Source organism: Haliaeetus albicilla, chromosome 17 (genome assembly GCF_947461875.1).
Source record: "Haliaeetus albicilla chromosome 17, bHalAlb1.1, whole genome shotgun sequence".
In the NCBI taxonomy this organism is placed as follows: Eukaryota; Metazoa; Chordata; class Aves; order Accipitriformes; family Accipitridae; genus Haliaeetus; species Haliaeetus albicilla.
In genome coordinates this window covers 255,588-279,151 of record NC_091499.1, presented here as the reverse complement: position 1 = coordinate 279,151, position 23,564 = coordinate 255,588, and the positions used below count along the sequence as shown (strand labels likewise).

The 23,564-nt window shown below is 37.3% G+C and overlaps 1 protein-coding gene across 2 annotated transcripts in view; it reads right to left on the bottom strand.

The window, feature by feature from the left end:
- Positions 1 to 23,564, bottom strand: part of PRIM2 (DNA primase subunit 2) — a 132,527-nt gene that overhangs the window by 1,313 nt on the left and 107,650 nt on the right. The window contains exons 10-12 of one of the 2 annotated variants that reach the window (XM_069804564.1): positions 22,329 to 22,455; positions 21,404 to 21,486; positions 5,303 to 5,371 (exon numbers count right to left, since the gene is read on the bottom strand). In XM_069804564.1, coding sequence (XP_069660665.1) covers positions 5,303 to 5,371; positions 21,404 to 21,486; positions 22,329 to 22,455 — 279 coding nt within the window. The remainder of the gene's footprint in view (positions 1 to 5,302; positions 5,372 to 21,403; positions 21,487 to 22,328; positions 22,456 to 23,564) is intronic. The other variant, XM_069804565.1, reaches the window with a different exon arrangement.

Here is a 23,564-nt window from a genome sequence, read left to right as displayed (position 1 = left end):
AAGGTGTGGCATATTTTTATTGCTCCTTTCCACTTAGGAGGCGCATTCTTTCAGCTCCATAATTATTTGATAAATGAACATTAAATTAATGCTCATCAAGTATTTCAAATGAACAAAGCTTTCAGCTTTAAAAGTAAGCTATTCTGACATATTAACCAGAAATCTCAATTATAACCCTTGTATCTCTTTTCAGGGCCTCAGAAGTTAAAAATGCTTACTTTAACAGGTGCTTCCACCTCATATTCAGGCAATCTGCACCTTCTATCTGCCCATCAGTTCATGTGAATACTAAGAACATTTTTAGAAAAATACTGCTTTTAAAAAACATTGGAAAACTTCCCAAACCTGGGATACAAGAAACCAAGGAAGACTAAGAGCCATATACTGGTAATTTTTTGCTCCCACTACTTCTCTTTTTCCCAGAAGGGTGGGACCAATTCAAGCATAACAAGCAACTTTGCACACACACAGCATCTCATAAGGACATATACTGTGGCTGATCTGATATGCCGAAACCCATCAGGTTACATTTCAGCCACTTGTGAAAGATCATAAAGCAGAGAATCAATGTGTGTTTTAAATGGAACCCTGATTCAATGCATTCCCACCACCTAGCTTAGCTCTGTCAGAAAATGGCAATGTGTAACAAAATCTAATTTAGACACAAAAAAGACATTAGCAACTGTAGTAAGTGACCTTGTGGGAAAAATCTTCCTATAAGTGACAGGCCTACCACGCTAATTTGGCACTCAAAATAAGACACAAAGTAAAAAAGAAGAAACCTGAAGCCACCGAGTTTCATTTCAGTCTTATCTGGATGAATTTCATCCAGCCACCTTTCATCTATGCTCCAATTTCCATTATGTGGGAACCAAATTATTTCTTTGCACCAAAAAGGCTTAAAAAAAAGAAGTGATGCAGTAAAAAGCTGGCTTTCCTAGAAGCAGCTCTTAATTAGTTCTATTATTTTTAACCTTAAAATCTCAGTTTTCTTCAGACCAATTTAAGGTTCACTTTGTAACTCCTAATTTTGTTCTAAATTCTTCTCTCGCCAACAAATTGGAGTAAGCTGTAAAAGCAGCTCATTGTACGAACGGAGCCTACAACCATGTTCTCAGAGGTGATTGACAGTATCTGGCTAAAAGCTATTTACAGGTTGTTAGTTAAAATTTAATATGACTCCATGTACCCTATTTTAATTAAAAGAATTCTGCCCATTTTATCACCTTTTTTTTAAGAGCCTGAAGAGAGAAAGGGGAAGTTTTGTTAATCATCATCATCTTCATTTGTGATCTAGTGATACATAAACAAATCTGTTCTGCGTAATTTTCAACAAGGTTCTCCGAATAAAAATATTCTGCTCTGGCTGGAAATACACAAGAAATTTGACCACAAAAATGGACGTGAAGCTAAAACAAATTTCCTGGCTTTTTTATGTTAGACTGCTCATGTTACTTTATATAAGTTTTACAATGCTTTTAGGTAATATAGATCAAAGCACATCAGTTTTAAAAGCTGCATCATTAACTTAATTATAAGTTACCTGAAACTTACTACCAGAAATAGAGGAACTAGATATCCCTAACTGTTTTATCCATTTACACCTGTAAATCCATCTGGAATCCCCATGCCAAAAGAAAAATGTATTTTCTGGGCAGTCAAAAATTTAAGTTTACGACATGTATTGATCCAAGCGAAAAGACCTGTCACTTTGGCCAGAACTGTTTATTCCATCTAGTAGGTGATACTAACACAAGACTTTTTTTGGATTCAACACATTTTGCACATACTGGCCTTCACACAAAATCTAGTTTTGTATTCCTGCTATAGCACATCTTGTTTTGAAAAACCTGAAGCTATCATTTTGTAGCTATAGTATCTTTTGGTTTTAACCAAGAACTTTTAAAACAACAGCTCATAATGCTATAGCTGATATTACAGAAAAAACGTGTGGAGCAATCATGGTGCTACAGTAAATGATATCAATTAACCACATCACTTTTTTCCTTAAAAAAAAAAAAAAGAAAAAAAAAAGTCCAGTGTTCTCACGATTTGATCACAAAGAACGAAGAAAAAACGTTTTTTGCAGATGTTTTAAAATAAACTATTCAAAAGTGATTCTTCTGTACCAGAAAGTTTGCTATGTGTCAGATTTCATTTACTTTTTAAAAATACACAAGGACTGTAAAATATCAGTATGCAAGAATAAAATGTTTACAGAAAAATATTAATAATCAGCCATTACAGCTGTAACTGTAACAAGTAATTAATATAGCAATATTCATGCAAACAGCATCAACATCATTAGTTCCTTTGGAATATAACTTAGTAACACAGGCATTGGCCAGTTAGGCTTTCTTATTTGTTCATAATGCTCAGGCTCTTAAAACAGTAGATTTATACAGTGGATTTATATACAATCAGATTTCAAAGCACTAATTATTTCTACAGGCAACCTGCCACAAGAACATTAATTTAACCTACTAGTAGTTCATAGCTGATATCACCAATCTCTTTTACTTGACTGCATATATGTAGCCAAGATTTCTGAACTGTTTGGTCTGCAAATATGTTTCTCTATTTTGAGTTGCCATCCAATTCTATCAACTAAAATAAAATAAAATCTTGCCACTATTGTGACCATGAAAGGAATTCCTCATTGCTGTGACTATTTACTTTGGGTTACAGTTATGCCGCTTACATTTTCAGGGTGTCTCATTTCCACTTGACATAAGTTGCCTTGTGTCCTCACTTTAGTACAAAATAAAAACTTATCTAAAAGGGATAATTAAAATGAAATATCTTATTATGAACTCAAGTACAAATATTAGAATTTCAAACAGTTATGATGCTTTCCATATGGCTTAAAATCCAAATTTGACCATAAAGAAAGGTACTTTAGTATTTTGGTAGTGTTTGACAGAATACTTACTCTAGTTACACATATAAACATAGCTTATTCTTGATTTTTATTAAAATATCCCAGAAGGAGAAAAACATGTCAAAACCATTCATGCATTATAAGTACTGCTTTGCTTTCCCACACTTATTGAAAGACTTAACAGATTGTGTACACATGCATTTCCTTAACACATTAGTTCCTGCCTGAAGACAATGCACTGGACCACACAAATGATGTTTGCCTTTGTTTTGTGGTTGTGAGATAGTGAAACAAAGGTTCAGGAAAGGTATACCATTAAAGTTAATAAGCCTAGTTTACACTGAATGTGCAGAGAAGCTGCTTTTAGGTAACCTATGCTATTTGAACCAGCAGCACTGAGGTGCAAAGACACCTCCTCCCCAAAAAGTAGTTCTAAACATTCTCACTCTAGTCCAGCATAGTCTTGCTGCCAAGCACTGGACTACTGAGGCCAACAGCAAAGCTGCTGCCAGCATAAGATGCAATAGAAACTTAAGAGGTGATGATGGGGAGGAAATACAAAGAGAGTCCTTAAGTAGACATAGTGTGCAACTGACCCCATGAACTTAGAAAAATATCATAATCTTAAGCAAGTCTCTAGTACAACGTCATTCATAGTAGATCTAACTTACATATGCACTGTAACTGTCAAGAATTACACTAACAGCTCCGCTGAAAGTAAATCAAACACTTTCTTGATAAAATTTTTACATAATTGAAGATGATATTCTCCATGTGAACCAGTCCATTATTCCTAGGAAAGTTTTACTTAAGATTATTCACTCATTTGAAGAAACAATAACAAACAATTTTATGCTGATTGATTCTTCAGAAATTTCCTTCACTGAAGAGCTCTGCTAGGCATATACAGGAAAGCAAGGGTTCAATTGTTTGATTAGGTGTCTCTAGCTTCAGAGACACATCTTTTGTCCACCCCATGGAAAAAAAAATTACATAGCTATAGGACAGAAAAATCATTCCAAGGAGGCTGGTAGCAAGTTTAACAGCTAAATCCTGTAAAAAATTGTCCTCATAAGCATGTGCCATTCAAACTACATAAAGTGCCTTTCTGTGCATTCTGCTTTCTCTCGCTAAAGAGACTTACCAACAGCAAAGCAGAAAGATGATTCTTAGTGCAAGCAGCAAAGACATATTTATAATACCACAAGACTGAAAAAAATAATGCTCTTCTGGAATTTGCCATAGAAGAATGGAAAGACAGCTTTCTAAAATGCAACAGATCTTCAGCGCTGTGCTGATTTATCCTTTGGTGAATGTTGACCTTGGGATCTTATAGTCATCTTGGGAAAATATTGTTTCTACGGACAGCCTTACACAGGACAAGTGTTATCTAAATTTCAAACTGTACATAATTTTGAATTTCCTTCCAGATTATTAGACCCGTTTTATCATTTTCTGAGACTGTAAGAAAAAGTGTTCCTCTCAGATTATAGCTGCAGGTACTGGTTCGGAGTATACCTTTGCTATACATTCACATATAAGATTGCTGGAAATTTGGGAAGACAGACAGTTCCATTTAAATCAAAGGTGAAAACCAGTAAGAACAAAAAAAGTCAATGGTAAATGTCTCTGAGTGGGTCATCTAATCCTCATCCATATCTTTAGCAAGGCTGTCCCATAGTCTGCTGTTTGAAAGGGATGTTTCCATTTTTGAGTTGTGGAGGGAACAAAGGTATAAGAAGGGCTGTGCTGTTTTTTCTTGATGACAAGGAATCTTGAACCAATGCGAAAGCTGGTTCTTTGAATCAAGAAATCACATAGAAGATGGACTATGGCCATTGGCTATCTTACAATTTTGTGGAGGATCTTACTTTAATTTTGCCTATGATTAAGCAAATGGGAAAGCTCTGCAAACGTTCATCTTGATTTAAAAACTAATCACACATGACTAAAAATGTGAAAAAACATCAAGTGAACATTAACAATATTAACCATGTACGTGCTGGGAGATTAGAGTTTTAATTACACTTTTTAGATCCTTTTTGTTTATTTTTTAAGGTATATCTCAAAATATCAAACTTGTGTAACAGGTTAAAAACCACAAATTTGATTAAAAACAGGATATTGAAAAAGTTAAATGGCTTGAAATAGATAAAATTCAACAATATTGACATTTTCAGGAAGAAAGCATAACCTTTTACTGCATCTTGTAATGTTCAGGATATTAATAAGATCAATATATAAATGCAGAAAAATTACAAAAGAATATTTGAAATTATTGAAATGAAAAGTAACAAGGCAAGACAGCTAATGATGGATGCGAGAACCACAAACAGTCTCTGGACTGCATGCATGATTTCCAAGGCCTTCCTCAAGACAAAGACAGTGATTACAGTGTAACAAAAATTTGTAGCTACTTACATCATGCACCAACTCAAAGTACTTTTGACAGGCCAGCTGATAATGCATGCCCTTCACCAATTCCAGGATCTATACAGAGGGAGAAAAACATAAAGGGTTCAGAAGTAGCACACATACATCTTGGTTATACTTACCATGACAAGGTATTTCATGACAGCCTTGTGTAATACCTCATGGAACTTTGCAGCACAAGACTTCTTTCACATCTGTGTACCCTACTAATAACTGACAACATTTAGACATACTATAGTTCTTTAAAAATACCCTGGCTACATTAAAAACAAGATAAAACCACAGGAAGATACACTTCGTCCTTAAAACATAATTTCAATACTGTAAACTTCAAGAGTAAGCTGAATGTATATTTTGGTAATGTAATTGTGACAGTTATTGTCAAACTATCATATTGCAACATCTCTTCCATAATTGCAGACATAAATCTAGTAATTCAAGTGGTTGAAGCATGAAGCAATCAAGGACACGATTTGTATTTTTATTTTCTGTGTTACCAGTTCATGCAGATGCAGAATAAACTAATACTGTGCTCACATCAAGAAAATTTAATGCAAATCCTTTAGACAAGTATCTGTGAGAGGGGAATGCTTTTACCTTCAATCAGATTTGTCCTTTTTGAAATGAAGTTATTTCTAGTCAAGCTCAGCAGAAATGTGAGTGAATAGCCTGTTTTGAACACCTATTAGGAAAATCATGCCGTCTTTTGTAAATACAATTTGCTTCCCAATTCTGCTTCAGGTAATCTCTTCTGTGCTGCATAAAGTCCCATTCTTATCACCAGAATGCAATGCTGGTAGAAATTTTTTAAAGTTTCATCACCTCCTTCCTCCTTTATATAATCAAAATGTATGCTCTCTCTGCTTATCAAACAGAGAAAATTGCTGGAATTAAGAGATAGCCTCAAGTGGAAGGAAAAATAGTTTTCAAGAAATGTTAGTTTCAAGCCCCTTTCCCAAGGTTGACCTTTGTGTCAAACACAGCAATACAGTCTGGCTTAAATCCCTGCTGTACTCATTATTGGATGCCGTCTTGTATTTATTGACAGATGTATAAATAAATCACATTTGCTGAATGGATAAAAACAGCAACACACTGCCAAGAAAGTACTTAGCCGCACTGTTTCTCTGTAATAGCCCAACCGATTACATTTCTATCCCTCTTGCCACCTCCTTTTAAATCTTCTGTAAAAGATCAAGGCCAAGGCCAACTAGGCAATGAAGTCTGAAATCTGGCAGTATCTGTGTACATACATATTTTTTTCTTTTTTTTAACCTCCTCCCTCCTTTGACTAAAAAAAATTAGTGTCACATTAAGTAGTTAAGGATTGAAGAAAACTCATCTATTCTAAACACTTCAATTACATATTGACTTATGTTTTCCTGTTTGTACCTTACAATAAAATCTATGCTGTGCAAAAGAGCTATCTCTATTTTTAAGTAAATGCTAACCATATTGTATGTATGTACTTTTTTAAAAAGCATTTTTCATGTGATTTGGAGTAATGATCAGAAGACCTCTATGTCTGTTGCTTAGTTGAAAGAAATATTCATCACGTTCTGTAGCATTCAGACTTTTCTAACCCAAATTTTCCAGCTGAAATAAGTCAACTAATTTAATCTAGTTCATAAATACTTCAGGTTTTCTTAAAATTATTCTTCATTTAATCAAGATTACACCTAATAAAAATTATATAAATAAACAGTTCTCTAAATTCAGGTGTAAATACATTTTAAATCTCAGAACCTTAAGTGAGCAAACAAAAACTTAAGTATGAACAAAGTCTGAGTATAAACCCTGAAAGTTTAAAAGCATCAAGGTTCTCTTGTAATTCAAGAGAACTTTTTGAAAAAGCTGATCACTTAGAAGGCTAGTAGTCATTCTGCAGTTTAACTTTTGAATCACAGACCACGGTTATAGCTGCTTTTTGTATCAACGATGCCATTATCCAACTATCCTGAAAAGCGGAAAAGACAAGGATTATCAAAGCTAGCTTTTGATTCACTAATTCACAATGATTCACAGGTTGCGAGATCAAGCTTCTCTTGTCTTCTCTGACAGTTCAGTGGAAAAATGGTAACTTCAAGTGACAGATTATCAGAAGATGGACTGCTGACCGACACAACATATATGATGACAGAATAAAGGGGCACTTATAAATAAATTCCAGTTTTGGAAGAGAGATTATTCTGAGCAAACTATTCTGAAACCAAGCCCATTTAAGCCCTTGACCCATCCTTCGGAAAATCTTGACCCACTTTTAAGGTGGAGAAGAGGACTTCATTGAATTGATGCTGCTGACATATGAAAGCTATAATGGTCATGTTATCAGAGCTGGCCTTGAGGGACTTTAAATTCTTAAAAAGCGACCACGTTGTCTTGCAGCAGCCCAATCTTTACTGCCCAGCTACACTGCTGTTTCACAAAGGCACTACTGTCCCACTCCCTTGAGACTCCTTCTCAGACCTCTCAGAGGCTGCTATTAGGTCACCACGTGGATTTTTCTGCTGTACTACTATGAAGACATATATCTTGGAGAACAGCTGTTAGAGGAACCTCTATCAGCATTCTCCAGTGAAGTTTGGTAACTAGGTCTTCATGCCACTTCTTTTCCCGACAGAGTGCTCCATAGAACAGATGCCCACCAGAACAGACCACAGACTTTCACCCAGTTTGTTACATTTATTAACGTACATGATTGCACTGGTAGTCATCATTTTACTCCTGTTCCTTTACCTTCTCCACCACATCACTAACCCAGCTTTGACTGGTTGGCCAATTGCAGCCAAATTTGACAAGTAGAGATGACAAAGCTATACAATTCCTACATGTTGATTAAAAGTTGTGGTTGGGTAGAAAAGCCAGACCAACATTTGTGGCTCATTCAGAAAAAAACAGCTATCATTCAGCTCCTACTCATTCTGAGAGGCAGCCAGAAGGCAGCCAAATGATAAGCCTGATGTTTAGCATATACGTAGGTTCAAACCAGCCACATCATGGGGGACCAGGTTCACCTTCTGCATATATGATAAGGTTGAGGAATAAGGGGCACATTAAACATAACCAAAGAAGAACAGGTTTAGTAGATTAACTGGCTTTAACAGGGAACAAGTTGCTAAGAGAAGAAACAAAAAAAAAATGTTAAAAATGGCAATAGAATGGAGCCTAGCTAGAAAGGAGTCCTCTGTGTGAGAGAAACTAACAATCCTCTATTTAAATAAAACAGAATTATCATTCATAATAAATATTATCTTTCCCACTACATTTGTGCACATAATGAAAGCAAGCTTGCAGCTGTTTTTCACTAGTGTTACCCAGAAACAGACCTCCACTCAAAGCTACCTTAATTCACAGCAGCAATCTTTTGCCTCTACATATATTAAGACATTTATACTACATTGCTCTATCTTGCAAGTAAAGGTACATACTCAAGGACTCTTTTTGTTAGTCCTTATGTGCCTTTTCTTTCACTGCCATCTGCAACTTGCTTTTCTGATGTTGCTTTACTGACTACTAATGAGGTTAAGATGATGTTTGGCAGCTGTATGCAGCCACCGGCTTTATAGATCCTCAGCATTCAAAGCTAAGATCTTGCATAGCAGGATAGTTTGGGCTCTGTAATTATCCATTGTTATTTTCACTTACTCCAAGTTAGTTTGTTTTATTTGAAAACTGCAGAATTAACTTATATTTTCAAAATTAAAATCTTTCTACTATAGATTCAGTAAAGTATGACTCATTTCTAACTTTAATTCAAAGGTGACTGAAGATATGATTTGGTGCAACTGCTGGAGTGTATCTGAACACATTCCAGTTTTCTTCTCCTTCAGGCTGATTTGTGACCATCTCAGCACTAAGTCATGTCCCAGGACTCCCCAGTGCCCTTTGCCTCCTGGTCAGTACAGTCATCGGTCCTTTTTGCTGCTTTCAGATATTTCCTTTATATTTTAAACTGATTTTGAAGGTTTCATGTTTATAATGTACAGATATATAGCACAATTTTCTCAGATTTAAGCTGTTTTCCCTGAGGGACTCTCTTACAGGCTAGAAAATCATTGTTACAGCTTTGCCAGAGCTCCCTTTCCTTTTATACTCTTGTTTTCTGCAGGGAAGAGTTCTTGATCGCACAGTGTTGAGGACTGCACATCATGATACTTACGGCACCGTAAGAGATCAATTTCTCCCCTGCAATTTGCATCACAACTGTCAAACAACAAAACCTAATTGTATTCTAGCCCACTTTATACAAGTAAAAGAAAGAGGCAGTCATAATCCAGAAGAAGGTATTTTATTAATGTCTCTTAAAAATACCTGTATTTTTTCCTCCATTTTTACTGTACAGGTTTTCTAGCCTGAAGTTTTTATTTCATGTGTGTCAGTTAGGAACTCATTAAATACTTAACAAAAGAGTTAAGTGAATGTCTGAATGAAAAGAATATGTCAATATGTGCCCATATAGCTGCACCAACCCCTGGGCAGCTTATTAAATGAAGACGGATGTTAATTTAAATTGAGTTAATCATTTCAAAAGGAAACAGCTCTAATGCTAGTTGGTTTTGTTTGCTTGGTTGTGGGCTATTTTTCAAAGTCTTATAGAGTTATCTGCTGAAAGTCAATGGTGTGAACATCAAATGCAAGAAGGGTTAATGCCCCTGAGTATTCCACTTCTCTGTTTTCACATAGTTTTAAAATAACGCTATAAAAATGTACATTTTATTATTAGAAATTTTTTGGCTATGTTTCAGTGACACATTTTCATTTAACTGACAAATCCTGCATGAGTTTACAGCCACCTATTTTAAAAGACAGTCATGCCTGGTTTCAGATATGATAGATAACCCACATTCCTCTGTTGCAATGCTGAGTCAAAGCCCGGACTGTTATCAAGTATGAAAGCAAGCATCTGAAATACTTCAAAATTAAAATAAAAGGAAAGTTACAAAACAAAATAAAATTGAACTATTTGCTTCTTGTACGTTTTAAGTTCGTAACATAACAGTTTCAAGAACAATGAGCTGAAACATTTTTATTTCATAAGTTCATTCGTTTTCCTGTTTTCTCATCCTGAACTGTGTGTTTATCCCTTTGACTTTTTTGGTGTGCTTTTTTCCTTCTTTCTCTTCTAAATAAAAATTTCATGAGTAGTTTTATACACCAGAAATTGAAGCTACTGAAGTGTGAAGACACAGCCCCTAATTCTGTCCACCCATTCCTGCCATCTGAAAATGAACCTTATTCTTCCTCACCTTCCCCAGGTGAACCTATAGTTAGATAATTTTTTCATCTATTTTACCACTTAGTAATCTATTTTACCAAGGAAAGGAATGGAAATGCAACAGGCAGGGATGAACAGAGTAGAACTGCCTTCCACACCAGCAGGGCCCATTTGGCTAATTAACTGCTCATGGAACTGAAGTCTAAGATTTGACTAATGAATTTGAATACTTCTAAATTGGACACACTGAAATTAATGCCATTCATCTCTTTAACAACAGGAAAAAAATATGCATTTTAACTCTACTTTTCATATTATTTGCTCTAAAAGGCACACTTGACTGAGCACTGCCACATGTTGCCCAGAGACATTGTGGAGTCTCCATCCTTGGAGACAGTCAAAACCCATCTGGACACAGTCCTGGGAACCTGGCTCTAGATGACCCTTCTTGAGCAGGGGGGGTTGGACAAGATAACCTGCAGAGGCACCTTCCAACCTCAACCGTACTGTGATCCAATAATAAACAGTCTCAATAGCACCTGACCATACATTTTTATTACATCCTTTTGGTGGTTAGAATATCAAGTCCAAACTTTAAGAAATATATTTTCTAGTTCAACCATCTACCTTATGTACTTTCAACTGTGTTCTATGTGTAATAAAATCTGTGCACATACTCTAAAAGTCTTCTGTATTCTTATAGGGGGTTTTTAATTATCAAACAGGTTAGCTGTGCTTCTTACTGTTTTTCTGCATCTGTCTTGCATTCTCTCAAGTTTTCTCTTCCTATGCTGTTTTTTTGTTTTACTGTCACAGCCCCTTCACCAGTCACTAGTCAACTTTTACACTTTTTTTATTACCAGCACTTAAATCAGATTTTAGAACAGTCCACGCTTATTTAATCACATACAGACTTTTTTAACATTATAATCTCGCCTGACAACAGCCAGATATAACTTCTTATTTCTAATACTTGTTTCCACTTACCAGCAATAAACTGAAGATTAGGAAAATTTAGTAGTCTGAAATACTGTAACTCAAATTTTTAAAATAATTAGTTTTAAGCAGTGTCATGTTAGGATGTCTTAAGTCATCTTAAGATGTTAAGCCACGTCATGTTAATACTCTACAGGATTCTACTCACTGATGATGTCAGTAATAGTAACACCACAGCACCAATAAACACACACTAAAAAAGTCAGGTGGGAGTTTTTAACATCAGAAAAGAAGGCTTAGCATTGGCTGGTTAAATTTGTAATTGTATTCCTTCGGCTTACGTGCAAAAGTAGTCCTAGCGAAATCAGTAAGCATGTTCATTCTTGAAAAAAATAACTAAATACAAGACAATTAAACAAGGCACACATTTCAGCTGAGAAACCATAGAAGTGTAGTGTCAAAATACAGGGTCTACAGAGTAAGTCAGAGAAAGTATAATCTCAGATAAAATGAGGAAGGCATACTCCTAACACACAACAATTATTCTCAAAACAATGGAAAGGCTGAATGCTGACTCCTATCTATAAATGTCTTCCATCTATAGAAAATACGTGGAAACTTTTCAGCACACAAATCTACACCAGAGTGCCACAAAGATTTATTTTCACTGTGAAGTTTCCTTGAATAATCTTACTTTTGAGACTTTACACTGTCCACTTTGAAAGATTCAATAATTTTAAAGCATTTACAGGTTTTGATGTAGTAAAGGCAATAACTATCTGAGAGATTTTGGGCAGTGAACAAGGGGTCTTAGCCACCAGTTGAGAAACTTGAGTGATGTACAGTTTCTGGATTCAAGGTCTAATGCTTCTAAAAAATTCTTGACAGCAAATGTGTAAGGGTACCCTGTTTTATGGTCTGAGTTTTAACTAGTTAATTTGTGGTGGGATTTCAATGGTGGTGGAAAGTGAATTTTCAATGTGGTGAGAAGTTCAATGAGTCAGTCAAAACCTTTAATTTAATCCAATTATGGCAAAAGCAGCTTTTTAAATTAAGAGAACAATTCTACTAGAAAGAACATTCTTTCTTCTTTCTTCTGAAGTTATCTACTGTTCATTTATATAAGCATTTTTCCCTAAAGAAATGCTTTTGCTCCAATTACAAAAGTAAAAGCAAAAAGGATGAGTCTAGACCCTCTATTTCTCTTGATTGTAGAACCAGAAATTTTTACTACCTTTTGCTATTGTCATAGAAATGAATTGGTAAAAAGGTAATTTCTCCAAGAAAGCTTTCAGAAACAAATAATAGGTACTTTGAAGTAACTCTAATTCAAAGCCTATCATATCTATTTTTCTATTTGAGGTGTATAGACAACACGTGACAGTGCCTTTAGTACAGCACTGCAACAGATGTATTTATCTTAACATATGCTTTAATCTTTATATTCTTCAAATTGATTAGCTATTGTCAAACCTGGTTTCAAAAAGATTTTACCTTATTAGCAGTATACCGAAGACAGAAATGAAAAGTGATCTGAAATATACTATAAATTCAAACGCTATACAATCACACATAAAATGCTCAGCTAACCACATTACTTCTCCAAGAAGCATTTTTAAAACAAACAAAAAAAGCTACTATCATAAATAAAGAAATAGCCTAACCTAAGGAAAGTGTGAAATAAATACAAGTTAAATAATTCAGTTCTTGGAATAAACATCCGGATTCATTCTTTCTGCTTCAGGCTATATAATAACTAGGCGAGACCTGGAAGTTATCTGCTCTATTACCTCAAGAAGATGACTTCAGCAGATGCAATCTCAGACAAGATACAGCCTCAGAAAATCTGGACTGGAATAGCAGGCTGGAACTAGATACTTCACAGCAAGCAGATTCACACATTCAAATGTTTTGATCACTTTTTCATTATTGACTGTACTACAAAATGACTGCAATGAAAGCAGTCCAATGCTCAGATTGACTACTGAAGTCATGTGAGGTCTGGCAGTATTTGCTCTGCACCATCATCCCAAGGTCCAGCTTTCCTTTTTCACACCTAGCCTGTCCACAGAGAGCCCTTAGGAAAAGCACTGTGAGGATGGGGTTTGTTTCCACCACAGACCAGCCAAATGCTTTATCTGTTGAAAAAAGCTCAGAAACTTCCTGGTCTTATGAACCTAAAAGGAAACAGTGTACTCCATATCTCAAGAGCATGAAGGACAGCCCTAGAAACAGAAGACTGAGAACAGCACTGGAAAACTAACCATATTGGGTAAAACCACAACCATCCAGGCTGGACTCTAGCCCACATTCTGGCTCATATAATAGCCATGAGGAACAAGCTTCATAAACAAGAAAGGTGCTTGTTCACAGGCTTGAAGGGAAAACATGTTGAGTACTCTAAAACAACAGATTAAAATCCCAGTGAAGGACCAATTCATGACTACATAGCTAAATCCAAAATAAATGTTTGGAAAACTATGCATCAGTCACACAAAAATGAACAGGTCTCATAAATTAAAAATTCTGAGCAGAGAAGGCCAGTACTTGAGAAGCTAAAGAAAGGCTCCACATTTTTCAAATCTAAGAAATATCCCAAAATAAGCAAGATAAAAACACTGAATAGATTGAAAAGAACATTAATAGATTTATTCTGACAGTGTCAGATTGAAGTATACACTCTTGCTGTTGAAAAACACCCAAACTCTTGACCAGAGAAGAATGTAGTTTACCATGGAGAATCAACTACCATCTACACTGGAAAACGGAGAGCCTTAAGGACAACTGAAGCACTTGACCAAAGTGCTAACAATAAACTGCAGGAACACGCAAAGGCCTCAGGTTCTGAATGGACAGACAGGGAAAGCCTGGAACCAGAACTAAAATCAAGGCGGAGCACAGGTGATTTGGAAAGACCCCATAAAAACAGATGGCATAAACACCAAACACAGCAAGAGAAACACATCCAAACCAATGGGTTGCTGCTTGCAGTTTTTTCCTGAAACAACCAAATCCAACTGAAGCAACTGCCAATCGACTTGAAATCAACTAAGACAGTGGCCTGAATTTTATTATTCAAGGACCTCCTGAGATAACCTGTGAAACTTATGGGAGAACTAGGAAAAAGAATTACTTACGTGGTTGCTAATGTACTACAAATCCAAACCTTCTGATGGTCTAAAGCACAGTGAACTAACTTCATCGAAGTTAAATCACCACCACTCAGGTGTCTGTATCCCCTTGATGAACACAACATATTCAGGAATAAGCCATGGGTTTTGTGCTGATAGACAGCACAAAGATCATTAAAGAGAAACACATAAAACATGAAAAGACCATTGTCCTATGACAGCCCCCAGGCCTCTCATCAGCAAAAAAACCCCCACGTTCTCAAGATTAGTTTGTCAGCAGGACCTTGATGAATGTTAAAAAATGTTGTGAACAAATGGAAAGGCAACACCCTCAAACAGTACCAGTTCTGATCCAGATCACTACGTATGAACTGGAGATAATAAGGGTTCAACAGACAGCTATGAAAAATAAAGAGTCCCCCAAACAAGAAACACAAGCCTCCAGGCACTGCTGATAAAAGCATGTGCTAGGTCTCTGTCAAACTCAGACTTGAATATCTGTACTCACACCTGCACAAATTAAGGTTAAGACACCAGCTCTGTTTCATCTGGGGTACAAAATAGCCACCAATGTAAAATTCTTTGTGCACAGCCTGAACTGCCATGGTTTCTCCAGCCCCTCTGGCCAGGACAGCATCAACATCCTGACTGATGCTTTTGGAAGGCCTGACGAGTTTCCAGTCAACCTCTGTTTCAGAATGAGAATTTAATCTCAGTAGGGAACAGAAATTGTTGACTTTTCAACCCTTTAAAGTGAACTTTTTAGCTTAGGAGAGAAATATTTATTACTGCTCATGTGAAGAAAGAAGTGTGATGTACTCCTCTCACAAATAACCACTTGCCCAGAAGAGTGCCCTGGAGTACCCTAGTTCAACAAAAACTACAGGACTGTACAGAACTTTCAACAACAGCAAAACACTTGGTGAGCACGTGAACAGAACTGTAGGTGCGAGCTCTGAAGATCTCACAACCTTGAGCACAAATATGCTCCCTGAGACCTAGCATGAAGATGTCTTTTAAAAATCTCATTTGTTTTCATGACAATGGCTACATAACAGATTTGCACATTATCTGATAAACACGGGAAAAATTTTAGGGCAGAAACCATCCACCCAAGAGGTCTCCTGGGTAAAGATATTGGCACATTCTTGAAAAGAAGCATGCTATATGCTTATACCATATAAGTAATCTGTAGCCCCAAAGCATTTAGTTTGGGTGAAAAATACATTACTAAAAAAAAAACCAAAGATTGATCTCCTAAAATTTAGAAACCACTATAAGCAAAAACCTACAGTTCATTTTAAGAATTAAAATTATCTTGAAATGGACAGAATTGGTGAATTAAAAAAAAAAAAGATTCCACTGCTCTGTTGCAACTACTGTCAGCTGAAGGTCATATTCCTAGAAAGGCAAAAAAGGAAGCAAGTGCCCATTAGTTCAACAAAATAGTGAATGGTTAAGTTGAGATGCTGCTGGGAGACTGGGTTCTCACAGAGGAAATGCCATAGCTAAACCTTCGGAAAAAAAACAATAAAATTTATGTCTGAAGATGAAGGATTTCTCTGTAGCCAGTTATTGGCTGAGTCAGTTCAGAAAGTCGTATCTTCTCAAGTCCAGTAAATTACTATAAATTACAGGTAAAAATCACCTATTAGGAGGATAGTAACCTTGACATGCACCAAGTAAAAAAGCAGTACCCCAGGCCACAAGTTATGCCCAGCAGAATGTTTCCTGATGTTAATCAAAGACACCCTCTTAAGACTTGAGCAGGAATACTCTATTTTTTTAAAGTCAAACATGAGGTAGTTCAAACAGGATTGGGATTTAGACAGCAAACTTGACCAGATTCTAGAATTAGGTGGTCTTGGCATAGTGACCGAATCCTAGGATTCCACAGTGAAGTAGCCTGATATCAAACTGTCTTGGATTTTTTTGTACAGCAGGAGCATTCTTGCTGAAGAGAAGCATCAGAGGAAAAGCACAGCTTTCCCAATTAGGGAAGCTGACAGCAGTCCCACAACCTGTCCATCCCAGGAAGAGAAATACTAGCACTTCTTAGATTCCAAGATGGACAATTCAATTTTGGAGTGCCCATTCATAACAGGTGACTTCTAAGACACCATTCCCCACTGCTTGCAATCCATTAAATATGTAAGTCTATACTTATATATATGTTTGGTTTCACTGCTCAGTGCATTACTTTCACAGATCTTATAGCATTTATTTTGCTGATAGAGAACTTGGTAGTGATATAATACCTGCTGTACACGGAGAGCTGAAAGGATAAATTGATTCAGGAACAGAAGGTGTATTGGGTTTGCGTGGCCAGGTTTTGGTAGCAGGGGGGATACAGGGGTGGCTTCTGTGAGAAGCTGCTGGAAGCTTCTTCCCCCATGTCCAACAGAGCCAATGCCAGCCGGCTCCAGGACGGACCCACCACTGGCCAAGGCCGAGCCCATCAGTGATGGTGGTAGTGCCTCTAGGAGAACAGATTTAAGAAGGGAGGAAAAGTTGCTGCACAAAAGCAACTGCAGGCAGAGAGAGGAGTGAGAAGATGTGAGAGCAACAGCCCTGCAGACCCCCAGGTCAGTGCAGAAGGAGGGGAGGAGGTGCTCCAGGCACCAGAGCAGAGATTCCTCTGCAGCCCGTGGGGAAGACCATGGTGAGGCAGGCTGTCCCCCTGCAGCTCAGGGAGGTCCACGGGGGACCCCACGCCAGAGCAGGGGGATGCCCGAAGGAGGCTGTGACCCCATGGGAAGCCAGTGCTGGAGCAGGCTCCTGGCAGGACCTGTGGCCCCATGGAGACAGGAGCCCACGCTGGAGCAGGTTTGCTGGCAGGACTTGTGACCCCGCGGGGGACCCACGCTGGAGCAGTCTGTGCCTGAAGGACTGCAGCCCAGGGAAGGGCCCTACACTGGAGCAGTTTGTGAAGAACTGCAGCCCGTGGGAAGGACTCACGTTGGAGAAGTTTGTGGAGGACTCTCTTCCGTGGGAGAGACCCCACGCTAGAACAGGGGAAGAGTGAGAAGTCCTCCCCCTGAGGAGGAAGGAGCGGCAGAGACAACATGTGATGAACTGACCCCAACACCCATCCCCCTGCACTGCTGGGGGGGGAGGAGGGAAAGAAAATCAGGAGTGGAGTTGAGCCCAGGAAGCAGGGAGGGGTGGGGGGAAGTTGCTTTAAGATTTGGTGTTATTTCTCATTACCCTATTCTGATTTGATTGGCAATAATTTAAATTAATTTCCCCAAGTTGAGTCTGTTTTGCCTGTGACAGTAACTGGTGAGTGATATCTCCCTGTCCTTATCTTCACCCACGAGCCTTTTGTTATATTTTCTCTCCCCTGTCCAGCTGAGGAGGGGAGTGATAGAGCAGCTTTGGTGGGCACCTGGCTTCCAGCCAGGGTCAACCCACCACAGAATGTCCAGTGTGTTACCTTTCAATGTGATTTCCGGATTGCTGTAATTTGCACTCAACAGCGACTGCCAGTCTTGCGCTTTCATTTGAATTCCTTAAAGCAACTCCTTAGCCACAGAGAAGCATGCATTACTACTAACCTGGAAAGCAAAAGTCTACTGTTCACATGATCTTACACCTGTTACCACTGCAGGGAGTCTCATAACTCCCTCAGTGTCACCCATCAAGAACTAAGCTAGGAAACAGTTGAGCAAACAAGAATTGGTTCAAGTTACTTTTGCTCAGATTTCATATAGAGGCTTGTAAAACACCCAAAACTGAATTTTCAAGCTGTCAAGCATGAACCTGCTAGCTAGCTGCAACTGGTACAGGCTAGTTGTAAATTTTGGTTAACATTTGGACTAAACAAAAGTGACATGTTATGATCTTCCCATTAATAAAGAGACATGACACAGAACTACCAGTTAGGAACTTGACCACAGCTTTTGCAGATAGACTATTTAGATGAAGAAAAATGGGGTCTTGGGAGCCCAGAAAGATGAGGGTGAAGATCCTGGGAAGCTGAGGATTATGCTGGAGATCAGAGATGCATGGAGATGAATGCTGGGGAATGCCCTGGGATCACAGCCTGTAATGCCTGAGACTGTTAACTGCAAGCAGCAGAAAAGCAGGTATTGGCATGACTTTCTGCCCCATCCTCCCAAACCAGCAGTAATTGCCTTGCTGGGAAGGAAAGTTGAGACCTCAGTAAATACACCACCAGGTTGGGGAGCAAGTGTAGGTCCGTGTGAGACAATCAAGCAGGGGTATAGCTCTAATTTCCTTGATTCTTAAAAAAAAAAAAAAACAAACAAAAAACCCACTCCAAAAACAAACCAGTATCCAGATCCACTACAGGCTGTCATTTACTGTCTCATCTGTGACACCATGACACACATTTGTTGATGATTCAACTACTTTGTACACTATCTTTCATTAAGCGTGAGAGACTTCCAATCATTGCAGACAGCTCAGGGTCCTGGAAAACTGATGTAAATTTCCTGCTCCTTTTGAGTTTGCTGTCCTGTGCACGTGGCCATGTGAGTGTCCCCTCAGTCTGGAACAACACATTTATCTACCATAAACCAGGCAGAGAGAACTGAAAAAGCATTTAGGTACATACATTGATCTGGTTTTGGCAACACAGAAGGGAACTTTTCACTTTGTGACAACTTGCTTGTCTAGAGCATATAAAGCAAGAGAAGACACAAAATGAAGTCACATTTGAAGACAGCAAAAGAATTTTGGAACAAAGCAAGGAACAAGTGTAAGAGGCCCTGAGCCCCAGGAAAGACATACCATTTACTAAAATACATAACTGAATGGTCAAGCTCAGAATCATTCATTAAAAATAGGAATCTGTAAGGAAGCTCTCATTTGATCTGGAGTTAACAGGAGGTCTAACAGACTCAAAGGGTATGGTTTGAGTGAATGTCAATCTTGAGGCCCAGTTACGGGAAAAGCAACTACATCAGAGGCTTCGAAAGATTGCCAAATCATCCACCCCTAACAACCATTCACTGAGCTAAAGGAAAAACAACATTTCTGATACTCAGCGACTATCATCAGCATCAGAGAAGACGCTAAAAAGCCACAGTCTGGACTGAAGGATCCTGAACTGTTATTAGTCATGCAAATGATATTGGACCACGCAAACATAGCAATGAGGAGTGGCAGCAATAAGATCTGTACGAGATCTTGGGGACAGATGTGAACCGATGCTCTTCCTCTTCTCCTACTGAGTATCTCAAAGACTGATGTAAAAGATCAATTTCTGAAAACCCAGCACAGCCAACTTCTTTTGTATTTATTTATTTAAGTAGTAGTAGTAGTTTTTGAGTGGAGGGTGTTTTGTTTTGGGTTTGTTTCGGTTTAACACTAGGAGTGGCCACTGCAGAGCCCTGGACCCCAACTGCACTTAAAATTCGTGGACAGGACAGCATCTGTTTCCAGGAAAAGACAACGTTGATGGAGACAGTTTTTCTTAGTCACTTTTGATAAGAAAATTTAAGACTCCTGGTAAATCCCAATCCTACTTTACAAGGGAAAAAAACCCAAACATACACACACAAAAAAACTAAAATCCAATTAACATCAAGTGGGGAACTATGTTAAATATAAAAATACTGCCCTACTGTGCAAATTCACTGAAGAAATAACCTCTACTAAATCCTACCCACACATAGCAAGGCAGTTAAAACAGTAAATCCTCACCAATCTTTCCAATGATCAGCAGGATAAAAATCTCAGTGCAGCATCAATTTTTGATGCATATAAAAAGGAAAAAAAGCCAAAGGAAAGTATCTCTAGTGCCTGTCAGATATATGGAAGGCAGTCAAATGCTTATTTATATGAACCAGGAGAAAAGAAAAAAAACAAAAAGAAAAAAGGAAAAAGTCTGGGTATTTCAAGAATGACTATGAGTGAACAATAAACACTTTAAAACTATTCTCTTTTAATTTGTATCTTAATTATTCCTTCCAAGGGAGACTACTTTAAGTGGAACTTTCATGCTCTTTTCTGTCTAGTTCAACAGTCTGTTGAAGCCTGACAAGCAATGGTGATACTCCACGTGAACTAAAGACAACAACTTAAAGCAAATTTTTCTTACGGACCTAAAGCAAGTTTCAGGCAGTTAATATACACAACTTTTTGCTGAACTGTCTCAGCTTAACTCTAACCCATACATCTTCCTCAATTGAAAATGATGGCATACTTTCATAGCCTTAACCTCTTGCTAGAGCAAGCAATGGGAGTCACAGTCCTAATATATATACCTCAAAAAGTTCCAATTCCTGCATTGTCCTTGCTATATAAGGCAGGGTTTCAATTTAATGTTACCTTTTAAAAAGCTACTAAAAATCTTTGCTTAATTTCACTAGGCATTTCATGTGCTTTTGTTGTTTAGGGGAAGTTAGCGCAATGGATGATTAAGAGTGTAAGTTTTTTAGAAGTTTATTACAGAAAACAATTACTTATGTCTACTGACTACACAGTAGAGTCTTCCACAAGTCACTGCAAGAATAAAAATTCTCCAAAATATTGCCAGATTCATTTAAATTGTTTTTTTTATCACAGTGCAGTAAAACAAAGTAAAACAGAATTCTGCATTGTATCCACTATAGTAATAAACCAAGTCATAATATTAAACAATAAAAGGTGATGACAATAACCAACACATCAGTGGAAGCACTGGAGCCAGAAAGCCAAGATTCCAGTTTAAACCTTTTATAAGAAGAGATACTTCACAATACATACTGACAAATTACATATAGCACTCCTACAAAAATAAAAAGTAAAATTGAAAAGCAGTGCCTTATTAATGAAAGCACCAAACAAAATATGCCTTACTTGAGTTATTCCACTGGGAGGGATCTTGTACGACTGCAGCTTCTGTTTCAATAGCTCAGGATCACTGTGGCGGAATGGGCACCCTGACAGTAAAAAACAAGCAAGCTCAGAAACAAGGCTGTTTACCCAGGAGTTAGTGCAGTAAGGCACTCGAGAGACCAGCTAAGCTGTTCCTAATTGTCTAACAACTTATTAATAAGAAAGTTAATTGCCCATGCATACAATTGCTTACTTTTTTTTTTTTTTTAATAATTACTCCACTGCATGGTTATCAGGGCACCACAGGCTCAAGAGTTACATAAAATACCCCAACATAAACAGGCCACAATTCTCATTCACTGGCAGGAAAATAGTTTTAGTTAGTTCCTTACTAACAATGATAGCGCTGGTACATTTAATAGCTGTGAAAAAAACCAGGAAAAGACAAGTAATGAGAGCCAAGTGGTCTTTAGAGCACAGTCCTTTGTAAAAGTATTACTTTATAAATACTTAGGAAGTTCCACCACCTTAAATAAGAGTGAGGGTTTTTTGTCCCAGAATTAGTTTTGAGAGACAACTGAATGAACGACTTAGTACTAAAACAACAGTGAAGCCAGCGCAGGTTTTCCATGTTTAGCCACACAGAGGCACGAGGTTTTCAAGTACCCTAGCAAACTTCAGAATTTCTGTACGATTTAATTAGTATCTCAAAACACCTCTAATTGGTCACTTTTTAAAGCATCTGTACATTTAAAGTCTCTTTGCACTACATGACACAACGTATATAAAAACCAAAGGTATCAAGTGCTATCTAAAGAGAACAGTGCAAGACCACTGTGGCCTTGAAATTAAATACATAACTTAAGAGACTACAGGAGGGAGCAACTTCTCTAGCCAAGGGTTTCCACTGTTTTTAAACTTCCTCTTTTTTTTTAAGGTAACTCACCATGATAATCCCCTTGACTTGGTGGATTGGACATGATAATCTTCATGCAGCTGTATGGGGTATAATCAGTTCTCTTTCCTTCTTTCCCATAGCTGTGGCGAATGCTGTAAGCATAACCTTTGTCAAACTAAATAAAAACAAAAGAATAAATTCTTACATATTGTGCCAGTGATTCTATCTGCTCCACAAACAGAAATATTGGATAACAAAATAAATCTTTTAAACATATTCAAACTGAGAAAAACAAAAATCGAGTTGCTTGCTGCTAGCTTTGATTTTTATATTACTTGGACTTGTATATGCACATATACATGTTTTACAGACACATCAAGAGAGAAGTGTGTAACTGCATTGATTTAAGGTCTTTTCAGCTCATGCAGTAATTGCTTTAAAGATAAGATGATTTAAAGATCAAAATTTTGAACCCCATGATGTTGGTAAATGGAGAAAACATAGTAATTCAAAATCTTTCATAAATGGCCATAAATTGGTTGCTTTATCAGGCAAAAAATAGAAATAAAGATTTCTTTACTCAGGTTCACATTCATGTTCTCCCAAAGCATAATGCTTCACCTATACTTTGTTTCAGCACTGAAGTTCAATTCATTAGACTTTAAAATGGAGTATAGTTTGCTTGTACAAAAGAGAAAGATTTTAGCAAATCTCTTTTGTCTACTGATAGATTACCAACTCCTCCAATAAAATGAAATCTTCTAATGTAATATAGATGTAAACAAACATTTATCTTGGCAGCTGAGTACAGCACTATCAATATATAATTTTAGATAAGTCCTGTGGAGAACATTCAATGACATAAGTTCATGTTATTTTATATGTGGCAATAGGTGACATAAAATCTGTAGTAGAATCAGTTAATTTAACATATGGATTCCATTAAGTTGCATTAGCTACTATAAGACATCAAGGAACATTTTTCAAATACCACACTTCTACTCCTAAAAAAACTAAATAGGATAAAATAATGAAGCAGCATATTTACAGTTACACATCCTCAGTCTCTCTTCTCTTCAAAAAAGCTATGACAATACATAAAAGAACAACTGTGCTCTTGCTCAATTCAAAGTTTTAGCATTAGAGTTATGTAAAGTTCTGTGTCTGAATATAAACAACTCCCATAAGAATTTATGTTTTCTTCTCAAAAACCACTTTACAATGATTTTTTTACTCTGGTATTTTACTAATGTAAGACAATGTAATATACTGAGAGAAATCATT